Here is a 16,467-nt window from a genome sequence, read left to right as displayed (position 1 = left end):
CACACCAGTCAGAATGGCCATCATCAAAAAATCTAGAAAGAATAAATGCTGCAGAGGGTGTGAAGAAAAGGGAGCCGTCTTGCACTGTTGGTGGGAATGTAAATTGGTACAGCCACTATGGAGAACAGTATGGAGGTTCCTTAAAAAACTAAAAATAGAACTACCATACCACCCAGCAATCCCACTACTGGGCATATACCCTGAGAAAACCATAGTTCAAAATGAGTTATGTACCACAATGTTTATTGCAGCTGTATTTACAATAGCCAGGGCATGGAAGCAACCTAAGTGTCCATCGACAGATGAATGGATAAAGAAGATGTGGCACATATATTCAATGGAATGTTACTCAGCCATAAAAAGAAACAAAATTGAGTTATTTGTAGTGAAGTGGATGGACCTAGAGTCTGTCATACTGAGTGAAGTTAAGTCAGAAAGAAAAAAAGAAATACCGTATGCTAACACATATATATGGAATTTAAGAAAAAACAAAGGTCGTGAAGAACCTAGGGGCAAGACGGGAATAAAGACACAGACCAGCTAGAGAATGGACTTGAGGATATGGGGAGGCGGAAGTGTAAGCTGTGGCAAAGCAAGAGAGAGGTATGTACATATATACACTACCAAACATAAGGTAGATAGCTAGTGGGAAGCAGCCACATAGCACAGGGAGATCAGCTCAGTGCTTTGTGACCACCTAGAGGGGTGGGGTAGGGAGGGTGAGTGGGAGGGAGACACAAGAGGGAAGAGATATGGGAACATATGTATATGTATAACTGATTCAGTTTGTTAAAAAGCAGAAACTAACACACCAATGTAAAGCAATAATACTCCAATAAAGGTGTTAAAAAAAAAAAAGTACAAACTGTTACCACCTAAAAAGCCATTCTTACAGAAAAAATAGATCTGTAAACTCCTGTTTGAGACAAAAGAGACGGATCATTCAACTTTTTTATATACCTGTACCTAAAATGGAAAGCAAATTGCTGTTGTATGTTTAGATGCACTTATATAACGGCATGACATTTGAAAAAAAAAAAGGAGAATCTGCCTGCCAGTGACTTCCCTCCTGGTGCAGTGGTTAAGAATCCGCCTGCCAATGCAGGAGACACAGGTTTGAGCCCTGGTCCTGGAAGACCCCACATGCCACAGAGCAACTAAGCGCATGCGCCACAACTACTGAGCCTGCGCTCTAAAGCCAGTGAGCCACAGCCACTGAAGCCCACGCACCTAGAGCCTGTGATCCGCAACAAGAGAAGCCACTGCAGTGAGAAGCCCACGCACTGCAATGAAGAGTACCCCCCGCTCGCTGCAACTAAAGAAAGCCCATGTGCAGCAGTGAAGACCCAATGCAGCCAAAATAAAGAAAGGAAGGAAGGAGAGGAGGGAGGGGAGGAGGGAGGGGAGGAGGGAGAATCCACCTGCCAGTGCGGGAGACACGGGTTCAAGCCCTGGTCCAGGAAGATCCCACATGCCACAGAGCAACTAAGCTCGTGCGCCACAGTTACTGAGCCTGCGTTCTAGAGCCCGCTCACCACAACTAGAGAATGCCCGCACACAGCCAGAAAGACCCAACGCAGCCAAAAATAAATACATTTATTTTTTTTAAAAATCTGAGTCAATGGAGAGGGAAAAAGGGAAGAAAATTCAGTTGATTTTTAAGGAGAAAAAAGAAGTTAAAGGTACAACTTGAAAAATCAAGTTAAATAGAAATGTAGGCAGTATGATAATTGTAATAAATTTATATACATCAGTTATCACAAGAAATTAGCTTAAACTCATCAGTTTAGTCAGACATAGATTAGATTGTTTTTAAATCTAGCTACATGCTATTTACAAGAGACACTGCTGAAATATGACAGGAAGGCGTTGAAAGTAAAAGCATATAAAATGTATACCGTGCAAACCTTTATCAAAATAAAGCTGGTGTTAACTATACTGAAATTAGACAAAGACTTTGGTGCTAAAAAGCATTAAAGAGGTTAGTATCTAATGATAAAAAATATATACTTCACCAAGATGATAAAAGTTACAAATATACATGCTCCTCAAAAACATAACCTCAAAGTAGGAAAAGCAAAGTTTGACAGAATTACATGGAAAATTTGGAACATCCACAATCATTAGGAAGTATTTTAATACACATCTCTCAAAAATTGATAAATCAAACAGACAAGAAAAAATGGTATATCAATCAGCATAAGCTAATCAGTATTAAATGTTGATCAATTTTTGAAAATCAATTGCATTCCTATTTAACAGCAGCAAGTGGTTTGAAAATAAAATTTTTAAAGGTACTCTTTAAGATAGCAAAAGAATTACAATACGGCCAGAAAAAAATATTACAATATGGTTTGTAAAAAGTATGAGACATTTTTAAAGGAATTTTTAAACTTATACTGAAGAAGAAATCTACGTTAAAGAATACTTAACAGATGGAAAATACTGTCATGTTCCTGGATGGAAAGGCTCAATATCATACATACAAAGGTTACTTCTTCCCAAATTATAAGTTCACTGGGATTCCAGTCAAAATACAAGTAGGGTTTTTCTGTGGAACTTGAAAAGCTGATCCTAAAATTCATATGAAAGGTCAAGGAGAAAGAATAGCCAAAACAATACTGAAGAATAACAAGGTAGGGAGACTTTTTCTGCCAGATATCCGTTTAATAAGACGTTATTGGTACACGATCGGACAGTAAGACGAAGGGAAACAGAATAGAGTATACAACACTTTTTTGGAAACTTTATCTATGCAACTGCATTGCAGATCAGCACCCAAGAACTAGCTACACTACTGGAGAGACTGTACAATGGTACAACTGCTTTGGAGGGCAATTTAACAATATTTAATGAAGTGGAAAATGTATATATCTATCCTATAACCCACCAATTCTACTCCTAGGTATACACCCTGAAGAAATCCTGCCACATGTGAACAAAGGAACAAGTGCAAGAAGGGCCATTAAAACTCTTTTGAAATAGTAAACAATTCATAACCTTAAGTGTCTGTCAAAAGAGAATGAATAAATTATGACATACACATGTAATGGAGTACTATTAGCAGTTAAAATAAACTAGAGCTAAATTTATCAACATGGATATGTTTCAGAAACATAATGTTGAACAAAAAAAGCAAGTTGTAGAATGATATGTTCAGTATAATACTATTTATATAAAATTTAAAAGTATGCAAATGGTTTGTACATATAAAGTATAAAAACATGCATGGGGAAGGGCACAAAAGGGGATTCAGCCTTATCTGTTACCCTTTATTTCTTGAAAAAAAAAAAGGATCTGAAGCAAAGATGTCAAAATAATAGGATTAGCAAAGTAGTACTTTGGTATACTTTGAAATTCATTTAAAAGAAAGACTAAAGCTCCATTATAAATCCTATATAACAGTCATTTTTTAATCATCCAAATGAAATAGTCTTTTCGCATACATAGCCTCTCTCTTTGCATCTAGGTCTGTGTATTTCTGTCTCTCACTTAGGAACCACCATCACCTTCTCACAACTTCTTCAAAATGGGAATGAAGCTGGAAGCTGTGGACAGGAAGAACCCTCATTTCATTTGCCCAGCCACTATTGGGGAGGTGCGAGGCTCAGAGGTGCTTGTCACTTTTGATGGGTGGCGAGGGGCCTTTGACTACTGGTGCCGCTTCGACTCCCGGGACATCTTCCCTGTGGGCTGGTGTTCCTTGACTGGAGACAACCTGCAGCCGCCTGGCACTAAAGGTAAACGCTCTTAAAATTGGAACCCAAGTTGGTAAGGGAGCCTACCTAGATCTCTCATGGTCAGCATACCTTCACCAGTAAACCTCACTCCTAGGCAAAGGAGGAGCAAGGGCCAGCAACTTAGGTAAAAACCAATGTCTACTGAAGAGTAATCAGAAACAGTAAGAATTTAAATGTCACGTGAAGCTAGACATGGAGTTTGGCATAAAGTAAAAATTCCTTGCTCTAAATATCTTGGCTTATTTTCAGGCAACTAGCTTCTCATCTCTCTTACTCTTACTACTAGCCTGTTTCAGAGTTTGAAGAGTATCATTCTTGAGGTGCACATTCTGGCTTTGTAGATGAGCTGGAGTAACATTGTATTATATAAAAATACTTAACAAGCACAGTAGCATAATGGAAAAAGCATGTGCTTTGAAGTAAGATAGACTTAGATTTGAGGTCCAGCTCTGCCTTTTGCCAGTTGTGTGGCTTTGGTCAGTTAGTTCACCTCTGTAAACTTCAAAATTCCTTGTCTGTAAAAGAATACCTACTTCATAAAGTTACTGTGAAGAATAAATGAGATTACATGGGTAAAATGCTTACATAATATCTGACAAATACCAAATGCTAAACAAATGTTTTTACTGTATTACTGCTGCTATTATTATAGTTATTATATATTTATTATAGCTACTATATAATATGCTATATTATCATTATAATACTATTATTAAAATAACCACTACCTATGGGAGAGTATATATAAAGTACTAGAATAGTACCACAGAGTAGTTGAACAGTCAGTGATATTTCTAATGATCATGATGTTGGAGATCATCCAGGATAGAGCTTGAGGTAGCTCTTTTTTTTTTTTTTTTTTGGCTGAATTGAGTCTTCGTTGCTGAGTGCGGGCTTTCTCTAGTTGTGGCGAGCGGGGGCTACTCTTCGTTGTGGTACGTTGGCTTCTCATTGCAGCGGCTTCTCTTGTTGCGGACCACAGGCTCTAGGCACGTGGACTTCAGTGGTTGTGGCTCGCGAGCTCAGTAGTTGTGGCGAACGGGCTTTAGAGCGCAGGCTCAGTAGTTGTGGCTCACGGGCTCTAGAACGCAGGCTCAGTAGTTGTGGTGCATGGGCTTGGTTGCTCCACAGCATGTGGGATCTTCCCAGACCAGGGCTCGAATCCATGTTCCCTGCATCAGCAGGTGGATTCTTAACCACTGCGCCACCAGGGAAGCCCGAGGTAGCTCTTAATAAAGAAAATAAATAATAAGAATTTCATCCCCTCAAGTACTTGTGAGTCTGGGGGAATGGAAAGTCACCCTTCCTATTGTCTTTGGGTTTCTTTTCTAAACCTTTATCAAATTCACTCATTCAATTAGCCACGTATTTATGTAGCACCCAACTGTGAGCCTAGCTGAGGATACAGCAGTTACAAGATGAAAAACATTCATGAAGTGCTCTCATGACACTTCCATTCTAGAGGGATGAGATAGTCAATAAACATTTAAGTCAAGAAGTAAACAAGATGATTTCAGGTAGACAGTTTCTCCTAAGGAAATAAAGTATGATAAGAGTGTGACAGTAAAGGTGTGATTATGAAGAGAGTTACTTGTTTAACAGCTTTATTGAATATAATTGAAGTAAAATAAATGGCACATAAAGTATATAGTTTAAAAAGTTTTGACATATGTATATATCCATGAAACCGTTACCATAATCAAGGTAATGAACATATCCATCATCCCCAAAAGTTCCCTTGTTCCTCTTTGTGGAGGGGCAGCTTTTTTAGATACAATTTTTTTTTAGGAAAAATTGTCTGAAAAGAGATATTTGAATTCAATGACAAGAAGAAGCCATCCAAGGAAAGAGAATTCCAAGTAGGCAGATGTGACAAACCTACAAGGGTGTTGAGACACGAATGAGTTTATTATGTTTCAAGGGCAGAAAGAACACTGCTCTGACTACAATGCACTGTGTGAGGGGCAAAGTGGCAAAATCATGTAGGACCTTGTAAGCCAGAGTGAGAATTTGGATTTTATTCTAAACATAGTGGGGAATCATTAGAGGGTACTATGTAAGGGAGTAACAAAATCTGATTTACTTTTTTAAAAAATCACTTGTACTTGTATCCAAGAATACAAAAGAAACTTAGGACTCAACAATAAAAAAGATAAATAATGCAGTTGAAAAGATGGGCAGAGGACTTGAATATTTCTCCAACGAAAATATACAAAAGGCCAATAAGGACTTGAAAAGATGCTCAGCATCTTTAGTCATTAGGGAAATGTAAATCAAAGCCACAATGAGATACCACTTAACACCCATGGGTATGGATATAATCAAAAGACAGACCATAACAAGTGTTGGCGAGAAATGTAGAGTAATTGGAACTCTCATACATTGCCGGTGAGATTGTAAAATGCTGCAGCCACTTTGAAAGCAGTTTGGAAGTTACTCAAAATGTTAAACATAGAGTTACCTGTGACCCAGCAAGTCCACTTGTGGGTATATACCCAAGAGAATATAAATCATATGCCCACACAAACATGTACCATGAACTTCATGGCAGCATTATTCATAACAGCCAAAAAGTTGAAATAGCCCAAGAGTTCATCTGATAAAAAGATAAATAAAATGTGTTACATCCATATGAAATATTTGGCAATAAAAAAGAGTGAAGTACTGATATATGCTATAACATAGATGTACCTTAAAAACATTATGCTAAGTGAAAAAGCCAGTCACAAAAGACCACACATTTGCAGTTATATGAAATGTCCAGAATAGGCAAAAACAGAGAGACAAAATACACTAGTGGTTTCTAGGGGCTTGCGGGGCGAGGGGAGGAAATGGTAAGTGGCTGTTAATGGGTATGGGGTTTCTTTGGGTGAGGATGAATATGTTCTGAAGTCAGATGGGGATGACGTTTGCACAACTCTGTGAATCTACTAAAAACACTGAATTGTGCACTTTAAAAGGGTGAATTTTATGGTATGTGAATTACATGTCAATAAAGCTGTTACGTAAAACATCACCTGCGCTGCTTTATGGAGAATGGGTTGTGCCATGGTAACTGCAGAGGAGGAAAAGATAGGGTTGCTTGGATTAGGTTGGGGGCACTGAGTGGAGAGAACTTGAGATGGGGGCAGTGTAGAGGAGAGAAGACAGACTACCTGCCTCAGGAAAGTGCTACTCCTCTATATGCTTCCAGAAACAAGTGCCCTGGGGTCAGTGTAAGAAATCCATTGCCCTCCCTCTGCAGACTCTGAGATAATCTGTCTGTGGAAGTAGCAGGAAGAGAAGTGCCTTAAAAGTGATAATGGAGTCATTTTTGCTTTCTTGAGACTAAAACAGGATAAGCCTTGGTGCTCCAGGGTATATTCAGTTAGTAGGTTGATTTTCTTACTTTCTTGCTTAAAGAACTCTGCTATTTTAACTGGTAAATCTCCTAGGGCAATTGGGCAGTTCTCAAAAGCCAAAGGAGCTTGAGAATCTTTGTGTTCAGAAATTACTGGACACGTATTTTTTTCTGACTGCATGCTATGCTGATAAGAAATACGGCACACCATGTGGCTGACGGTCGCAGAGGTGTTTGCTGGCTCTTTCCTTCTCTTCAGTGTATCTCTGGAGATCTTAGATTTTTAACAGAAGGACCAGGCTTAGAAGGTTCTTCCAGTTGGCATTTCCAGACCAGGTCCTTCGGTCATCATTCCAGCAGCTGGGTTGTTTCCTGCAACAACTCCCTCCTCCCACACCTCGTACCCTCAGTAGAGCTTATAATGTAGCTTTCAGTAATAGAACTTGGGCCATCTCAGTGTCCTGGCTAAGAAGCAAGTGATACAACGTGGAAAAAATGTGATTACTTAATTCATTTCACAAAACAAGATGTTCTCTATGTGTAAGCCTGTTCTCTTTCTAATCATACTGTCTCTTTCCTTTCTACCTCCTGGTCATTAGTGTGCAAATGTTAAAAAATTCAAGTATTATACGATTGTTTCTTGCCCACAGTAAGTAGGAAAAATTCCAGTATTCATTTGATGTTCTTTTACACACATTATTTCTTTTTATCTTCTGCTAAATCTGAACTAGGTATTATTTTCAGATACATTTTATTTATGAGAAAAGCAAAGTTCAAAAGATTAAGTGACTTGGTTCTATTGATAGCTGAGTCTAGAGGGAGAGGCCATGGAGATCTTTTAGTAGGGCCATCACTTTGAGCCATATTACCTTCACACATCTTCCTGTATACTCTCCCCATTCTCCTTTGGGCTCTCTTCAAAGCTTCATTTGAGACCCTGGGTTTTGGCGTCCAGATCCTGATATGAAATAGGAAAGAAGCAGTGTAGCGTAACATCAGAGAATTGAAATGAAGCCTAGCCCCTGCTAGGGCACAAGCTTGTTTTATGTCTTTGAGCCAGTCATTCCTTGTCTTTGAGCAAGTCATCTAGTTTGAACTAGATGATCCTTGAGGGTCCTTCCACCCCTGTGTAGTGTACAGGTTCCTGACCTTGAGGATAGGTAACAGTTGACTCCTGTGACTGTCTTCTACTTGATCCCAGATCCATCAGCTCACCTCCCACCTAACTCTGCACTCCACTCACACAGGGCTCTGCCTCTCTAAGGGGACTCTGCATGCTAGCTGTTTCTCCTTTGTTAAGCCAGTAGGAATCCTTTTTTAGGTCCTAAACTCCTGGGCCAAGCCACTTCTGATGAGCAGCAAACACCAAGCTTGCAACTAATCCAGGGTACTGGTTATAAAAGGCTGAAGGGTTTTTTTTAGCTGATCGCTTTTTTTGTGTGTGACTTAAAACTAAAACAGAGGCAAGCTTTACTTTTTAAAATTAAAAAACCAAATAAAGAGTTCAGTCCACTTGGCATGACTATAATGTTAATTAAGCATTTAATAACCTACTAAACTGCCCCCTCCTTTGCTGTGTGTTCAGGTGGGCAAGACAGTTTCAGATTATAGCTTAGCTTCCTGTGTAATGAGATCCAAGCTATTTCATTTTTTAAAAATATTTATTTATGTATTGGTTGTGCTGGGTCTTAGCTGAGGCACGTGGGATCTTCCTTGTGGCATGCAAACTCTTAGTTGCAGCATGCACCTGGGATCTGGTTCCCCAACCAGTGATCGAACCCTGCATTGGGAGCGTGGAGTCTTACCCACTGGACCACCAGGGAAGTCCCTGTATTTTTATTATGTGTTAATATATTATTATTCTGGATTATACATCAGTCTCTTTTGTCTTCACATAGTGTGAATTTGGTCTGGCTGCTCTCTATGCTGTTGCAAATATGATGGTCCAGTAGAGGTGCAGCCCTTGAGCACACCTGTTGGAGTAAATGGTCAGCCAGGCTTCCTTTACCCTTTCAGTCTACCCTTTCTACCTGCAGCATCATACGAAGAGAAAATTTTCAAAATCTGACTTACTGCTGTGGCTGAAATGCTGGAGAGTACTCTCTCTGACCTGGAGAGTAAGAATTTGATACTTAAAAACAAAACTCAGAATATCTCTTCCATTTTTTTTTTTTCTGTGAAACATTTTTTTTTTTTTTTTTTTTTTTTTTTGTGATATGCGGGCCTCTCACTGCTGTGGCCTCTCCCGTTGCGGAGCATAGGCTCCGGACGCGCAGGCTCTGGACGCGCAGGCTCAGTGGCCATGGCTCACGGGCCCAGCCACTCTGCGGCATGTGGGATCTTCCCGGACCGGGGCACGAACCTGCGTCCCCTGCATCAGCAGGTGGACTCTCAACCACTGCGCCACCAGGGAAGCCCCTTCTGTGAAACATTTTTAAAAGTGTGTCCCATACTTTATGGATGGGTGGTCTCTTTCTGTTAGAAAACTACATAGGAAACTATACTGTAATCACTTTGGAATTTTGGGTCAGAAAGAGGGTTGGTTAAATTGTAATCCTAAACTATGCAAGGAAAAACTAGGTAGAGGCAAGAATAACACAACTAAGGCTGTCACGAGGTCAACTAATGGGCTGATTTTCTTCATCCAGCCATCAGTTCATTCAAGTTCTAAATATAAAGTCATGACTAAGTGCTAGCCATTGGATCGATTGATAGGAATTTTGCCTTTAGAGTTTATAGTTTTGTGAGCATATAGACCAATGGAGAATTATGACTTTGCAGTAATAAAGTACAGAAGGGCCCCTAACCTAGATTGGAGGATTAGAAGTTGAAGGTCAGGGAAGGCTTTCAAATGAAGTGACATCTAAGCTGAAATATGAAGGATGGGGAGGTTGAGAAAAGAGTTGTAGCTAGCAGTGGGAAAGATGAGTGGAAGCCCAAGATTTTTTATAAAGTGTGATTGAGGACCTCAAAAATGTTTAAATGACTAGATTGTAGGATGTAAGGAGAGGAGTAGAAAGAAATAAAGCTGGAAAGGAAGGCACAGGAAATATACAGCTTCCCTTATAGACCATTTTAAGGATCTGAGTCTTTTCCTTAAGAGCAGTAAGAGCCATTGAATGGGACTTAATCACTAGAGTTACAGGTCAGATTTGTGTTTTAGAAGAACCATTCTGATAGCAATAAAAGGCTGGGTGGCTTCCAGAAGCTGGAGTCAGAGGTGTCAGTTAATAAGCTGTTATTATATTTCAGATGAGAGGGAGAATTGAGGCAGAGACATTGTGGTGAAAAGATAAGATGGGGGGCATGCAGTATTCTTTGAATAAAGAATAAAATGTGAGTTCTTAAAGTTTATTTTAACACCTATCACAACTATTTTATTTATTTAACAAAGTTATACCACTGCAACCTGTAAAATAATACTGGTTTTTCAGTATAAGGATTAATGAGGGAGCTAAAATTCTTCTTTCTACCATGTCTAGAAAGTTAAGATTCACTTCTGCTTGGAGTCCTCGTTAAGTGGAACTAATTTATTAACTTCATCTTTATATCCCCAGCACTTGGCACATAGGTAGTTATTCAATAATATCTGTTGAGTAAAATAGATCGTGCTGTATTTTCTGATGCCATTTCTGTTCATCATCATCTAAAGCCATTATTCACTCAGGTACAAAAGTGAGAGTGCTACTACAATTTTAACAGCAGACTGAAATTTATTTAAACTAATGTTTCTGTTTCTTAAATCTTGGAAACCTTGTGGCCAAAAATAAAAGTGGCAGAGGGCTCCCATCGTGAGAAAGGTGTATCTTCGAACCCATATTCACTCACGTCTCTGTCACAAAACACATGTACACCTGGACTACCCCCTGCTCTTCCACCCAACTTGTTTTTCTGCTAAGCCACAACAAGCAGGAGAATGTCCTCTCTGCAGGAAGCTTCTGGCGGCCAGTATACCCCTCTCCTCTCCTTAGAAGCTGTGTACTAACCATGTCAGAAAAGGGGGGGGGGGTGTGTTGGTTAATAAGTGAAACAAATTCTTTGGTGCCCTTAATGAGGACAGCCACTTGGCTATTGGGCAGTTTTTCCTTTTACCCTCTCAGACATACTAGTTCCAGGCCTTGCCTTTATTTAATATACCATTCTCTCCCTATACACATACACACACACACACACACTCTCTCTCTCTCTCTCTCTCTCACTCTCTCTCTCTCTCTCTCTGTCTCTCTGTCTCTCTGTCTCTCTGTCTCTCTGTCATTATTCTAGCTTTGGCCTTGTATTCTAATCACATTTAGAAACTCTGGCCTTTATTCATCCATCTACCCAACAATTGTAGAGCAGCCCCATATTAGCAGTGCTAGGTTCAGTGGAGATTTTAGAGAAGTACCTACTTCCCAGGTTGATTGAGTGACTGAACTGAGAAAGTGGGTGTGCAAATGTGTAGAACCATATAGCACAGAGTAGATGCCCCCTTTCTGTTAGTTATATCTGAATTTAGATGTCTAGACATCCCAAGAAAAGGGAACTGCACAGAGAGACACTTAAGTGCTCTATTTTGGTCAGGAAAAATATTTATGAGATGAGGTTTGTATGGTGAACTAGTACTCCCATGACTGCTTTTCTCTTGATTGCATGCTGATGGTACATAGCTAGAAATGGGAATATGAGGAAATGAAATGAGTGGCACTACATTATGAAGCAGGCGATCTGGGCTCTCTCACTGATTCTAATTATATCTGCTTAAGGTACAGTAAAAGCCCATGTCTCTCTTCCAGCTTCCTTAAGCTGCCCCTTGGCTCTCCCCAGTTCTCTCTCCTGCCTTCACCAACCACAGATGCCTGAGAGTGGTAGCAATTTTCTGGCACATATAATGAAACAACTGGCATCTCTCAAACTCCTGGAAATAGTGAGATGTGATGTAGGCAGTTCATAAATTTGACCACACCTGCTGTTTTCTTGGGAATACTTAGACCCATGTAGTTTTCTTTGGCAAGCCTTTATTAACACCTACTGTGTGCCAGCATCAATATATATCAACTTGCAAAATTCCCTATTTTAAATAAGTGTAGGTGGTTCTTAATAAAGTCATATTGGAAACCAGTAATGTAAACTCCTTGTGTAACATTTTTCCCCTTAATTCGCTAGATGGTTTTTTAAGGAGATACTACAGTTATAAATAAGAATTTCTGAATCTCGATTATGACTTACTAGGAGACAAACAAAACGTAAACATTCATGTATATCAGGACGATGAGGGGAACTGGGCAAACTCTTAGAGCAGAGAAGAACAGAAGATTACGAGGGTCATATGGCAAGAAGGCAGGAGTTTAACTGTAGGCTTTTTAGATAGATAGGCTTATGCTAAGGAAGGCTGGAGTGTATTCATTTGACTGTATGGCTGACTGGCAGGTGCTTCCTCACAATGTGCTTTTATGCCACCTATCCAAGTGGCCTAGACTTGACCAGACATGTTAGCAGACCATCTTCTGAGAATGTGTAGCCCTCCACTTGCTGAAATTGTTCCTGAATCCTCTTACCTATTGCCCCAGCCACTCCCTTGAGTTTCAGTAATATGAGGTTTTTGAAGGTGGCTCTGGTCCTATCATGCATGATTTTCTTATCCTTCTGTTTTTCCCACTCTCTACAGATTTATCAGCCTGAGAAGTCCCCAGGAAAACATGAGATGCCTTTATAGTTGCAGAGGTCTTCTATCCATGCTGTGGGAATAAGAGTCAGGAGGGAAAGAAGGAGCTAGATATGGGGAACTGATGTGTTAACTCAGCTAGATAGGAGCAGGAGGCAACCCATGCTTTATTACGTGAACTGGAATTTAGAGCAGTGGAGTTTCAGCCTGGGCATCAGCCCAGCTGGCAATACATAGCTGAACCCAGCCAAGTTGAGCAAAGCTAATAAGGAACACATCCTCTAAATTACTATGCCAAGACCAAGGATACACTGCTGTGAATGGAAACAAGATCCCAGTCCAGGAAACTGATAAACCAAATGGATTTCCCCCTGTTCTTTTTTTCTTTTCCATTGTTCATGTTCTGTGTCATGTAGACACACACAAGCTGGATTTATATTTTATGAATCAGTTTCCAACTCCATATGCTGTGTTGTTGCTGCAGAGAGGAAAGATCTGATAATGAATTCTTTGGGGGCAGTTAAGATTCCTAACTAAGGATTACTGGAGACATAGAAGTCCTCAGTTCCCTGATGCCCTTCATTATTATAACTAGGCATGTTTAGTTCTTTATCTTTTCCTTTATTTGGGGATACTCTCTTGTTTATTGGTTTCAGAGTAACATAGTGGAAAAAGCATGGACTTTGTAGACTGAAAAATCTAGATTCAAATCCTAGCTTTAGCTGTGTGTCCTTTTGCAAGTCTTTTAACCTCTATGAGTTCAGTTTCTCCATCCTTAAAATAACCAAATATAATTGTTGTCTCAGGAAGAGATGAGGCACTTTTGTGATTCTTTGAGTTGCAAACTGAAGTAGCCACGTTTTTCACGGAACATCATCTTTACTTCAAAGAACAACTGACTCGAATATTTGGCAGACACTCTCTCCAAAATTAAGTGAGACAGTCACTTCAAGAAAGACAACCTGGGACTTCCCTGGTGGTCCAATGGTTGAGAATCCGTCTTGCAATTCAGGGACGCCGGTTCAATCCCTGGTCGGGGAACTAATCCCACATGCCATGGGGCAACTAAGCCCACACGCCACAACTATTGAGCTCGCGCACCTAAACTAGAGAGCCCACACGCTCTGGAGCCCATGCGCCACAACTAGGGAGAGGCCCAAACACTGCAACAAAGAGCCTGCGTGCCGCAACTAAGACCTGACACAGCCCAAAAAAAAAAAAAAAAATATATATATATATATATATGAAAGACAACATATAAGCATTTGCTGTAAATGATAAATTTAAACTTACAAGTGAATATTAGAATTTTGGAAAACTTGTATCCACCAACATGAGCTTAACATCTTCCCAATATGTAAAGAATTCAGAGTCATTCTTTACCAAGTCCTCTCCCATCTAGAAGTGACTTTGCTTAAGATTCAGCTAGTTGCCTTAGTGTTAAATATGAGATGTCAGGAAAGTAAAAAGTCATAGGATCCTAGAATCTCAGGGTTAGAGGAAACCTTAGAAGTCCTCAAATTCAACCTCCCACCTAATTCCTTGAGAGCATCCCCTGTAAATACTCATCTATCCCTTACTTAAATTCTTCCAGAGACAGGGAGACTATGTACCCTCCCAAAGGAGCATATTCCTTCCATTTGTGATAGCTCTAAATGGCTAAAAGTGTTCTTTTTTTTTTAAATTTTGAGGTGAAATCTGCTTTCCCCCAGTATCTGTTGGCTCTAATTCTGTTTCTTGTTTCACTTGAAACCTTTTCAGAGGACTCTTGGTACTCTTGTTCCTCCAGGTCTTTTTTCTTCAGGTATTTCTGAGATTGTATAGTTTCTAAGGTCCTCATCATCTTGGACTCTCTTCTTGATCCGCTTTGGTTGACAGTGTTGTTCCTAGAGCGAGCTCCACACATCGGGAATGGTCCAGCTAGTGCAGAATAGAGTGGCACTCCCGCTTCCCTTAAAAGGGAACTATACTGTGACCTAACTTATTAAAGATAAGGGATTGCGTTTGTTTTTATTTTTATATTCTCAAATGGTCACAGTAGATGTTTAATGTTACCCCTTATCTAGTCTCAGCACAAATTGAACCAAACTTCAGGACATAATGGCCATGTTAGGTAAGGGGATTTTCTAGTAAATCTTTTTTTTTTTTTGTACTGAGGGGTAAGGTGGTAATTCAAAAGGTTTAGAAAGTGCTTTTACAATTATCTTTTATGACAGTACCCAAGTTGTGATAAACCAAGTATTTCCCTCAGTAAAAGTTTTCATCAGATAGGAGGATTCCTCTTTTTTCTCCATGATAATTTTTCTTCATTCAAATCAGTAAGGGACTTCCCTGGCGGTCCAGAAGCTGGGACTTCACGCTTCCACTGCAGGGGCCATGGGTTCAGTCCCTGGTTGGGGAACTAAGATCCTGCATGCCATGCAGCGCAGCCAAAAAAAAAAATTAAATTAAATTAAATTAGAGTTTTAAAAAAATCAGTAAGAATCATATAGTATCTACTCTGTAGAAACATGGAAGCCTGCCTTTAGAGCTGAATTCACTCACGTACATGGGGTCAATATTCACAGTATACTGTATAGCCAGAATTATTTGGAACTTTCCATGGAAAAGAATGTAGGTCACACCTACTGTATAGCACAGGGAACTCTACTCAATATTCTTTAATAACCTAAATGGGGAAAGAATCTGAAAAAGAATGTATATGTGTCTATGTATGGCTGAATTGCTTTACTGTACACCTGAAACTAACACAGCATTGTAAATCAACTATACTCCAATATAAAATTTAAAAATTTTTAAAGATTGGATTTAAATCATAACCTCAATTGTAAATTTTCTACAAAAAAAGGAATATAGGTCACAAAAATACATAACCTTTTTTGTATCTGCTATTTAGTACTATGTTAAACTAATTACTTTTTATAATGTTTTTTAGAAGGATGTTTAATGAGCACCATCTTAATAAGAACGGAAGTTAGGGACTTCCCTGGTGCTCCAGTGGTTAAGAATCCGTCTTCCAATGCAGGAGATGTGGATTCGATCCCTGGTCAGGGAGCTAATATCCCACATGCTGAGGGGCAACTAAGTCCACGCGCTGCAACTACAGAGCCCACGCGCTCTGGAGCCCGCGCACCACAGCTAGAGAGAAGCCCACGCACTGCAAGGAAAGATCCAGCATGCGGCAACTAAGACCAAACACAAACAAAAATAAATAAATAAATATTTTTGAAAAAAGAGAAAGGAAACCCATACAAGGTCTCAAATACAGCAGACACTGATACATTATCTTAGTAAGTCTCGCAAACCCACTGTGGGGTTTATAGTATTTAACTTTGTTTTACATATGAAGAGACTGAGGTTCAGGAAGTTTCCCAGGAGGAATAAGAACTAAAATTTGTTGAGTCCCTAGGTCATATCAGACCAGTGCTTATCACATCCATATCCTCAAACTTTATCTCAGTTAAACCTCACAATAACTCATAGCTCAGAGAGGTTGAGTGATTTGCAAGGATTTGAACCTAATCGTTTCTGACTTCAAAGTCCTTTTCTTTCTATTATATCACACTTCACTTCTCTATGCCTCAAAGGAGGTTTAGAGATAACCAGTAGGTAAATAAGTCTGAGATAATTGTGAATAAGATTGAGTGAGTTAATGAATGTTAAGGTACTTTGAGAATTTTAAAGTGTGATTCTCAGGTGAAGGGTTTCCATCAGTGATTTTGGAAAAGCATAATGAAATCTACCAG

The 16,467-nt window shown here is 39.6% G+C and overlaps 1 protein-coding gene across 7 annotated transcripts in view; it reads left to right on the top strand.

The window, feature by feature from the left end:
* SCMH1 (Scm polycomb group protein homolog 1) overlaps nucleotides 1-16,467 on the top strand; it is a 133,860-nt gene that overhangs the window by 53,456 nt on the left and 63,937 nt on the right. For 6 of the 7 annotated variants that reach the window (XM_065872872.1, XM_065872865.1, XM_065872861.1 and 3 more), the window contains one exon: nucleotides 3,497-3,740. The exons of the other annotated variant lie outside the window; for it this stretch is intronic. In XM_065872872.1, coding sequence (XP_065728944.1) covers nucleotides 3,497-3,740 — 244 coding nt within the window. The remainder of the gene's footprint in view (nucleotides 1-3,496; nucleotides 3,741-16,467) is intronic. 7 annotated transcript variants of the gene reach the window in all.

The sequence above is a fragment of the Phocoena phocoena genome, chromosome 1 (genome assembly GCF_963924675.1).
Source record: "Phocoena phocoena chromosome 1, mPhoPho1.1, whole genome shotgun sequence".
NCBI lineage: Eukaryota > Metazoa > Chordata > Mammalia > Artiodactyla > Phocoenidae > Phocoena > Phocoena phocoena.
The sequence above is the reverse complement of the archived record's forward strand: the minus strand, read 5'-3'. Positions and strand labels throughout refer to the sequence as shown.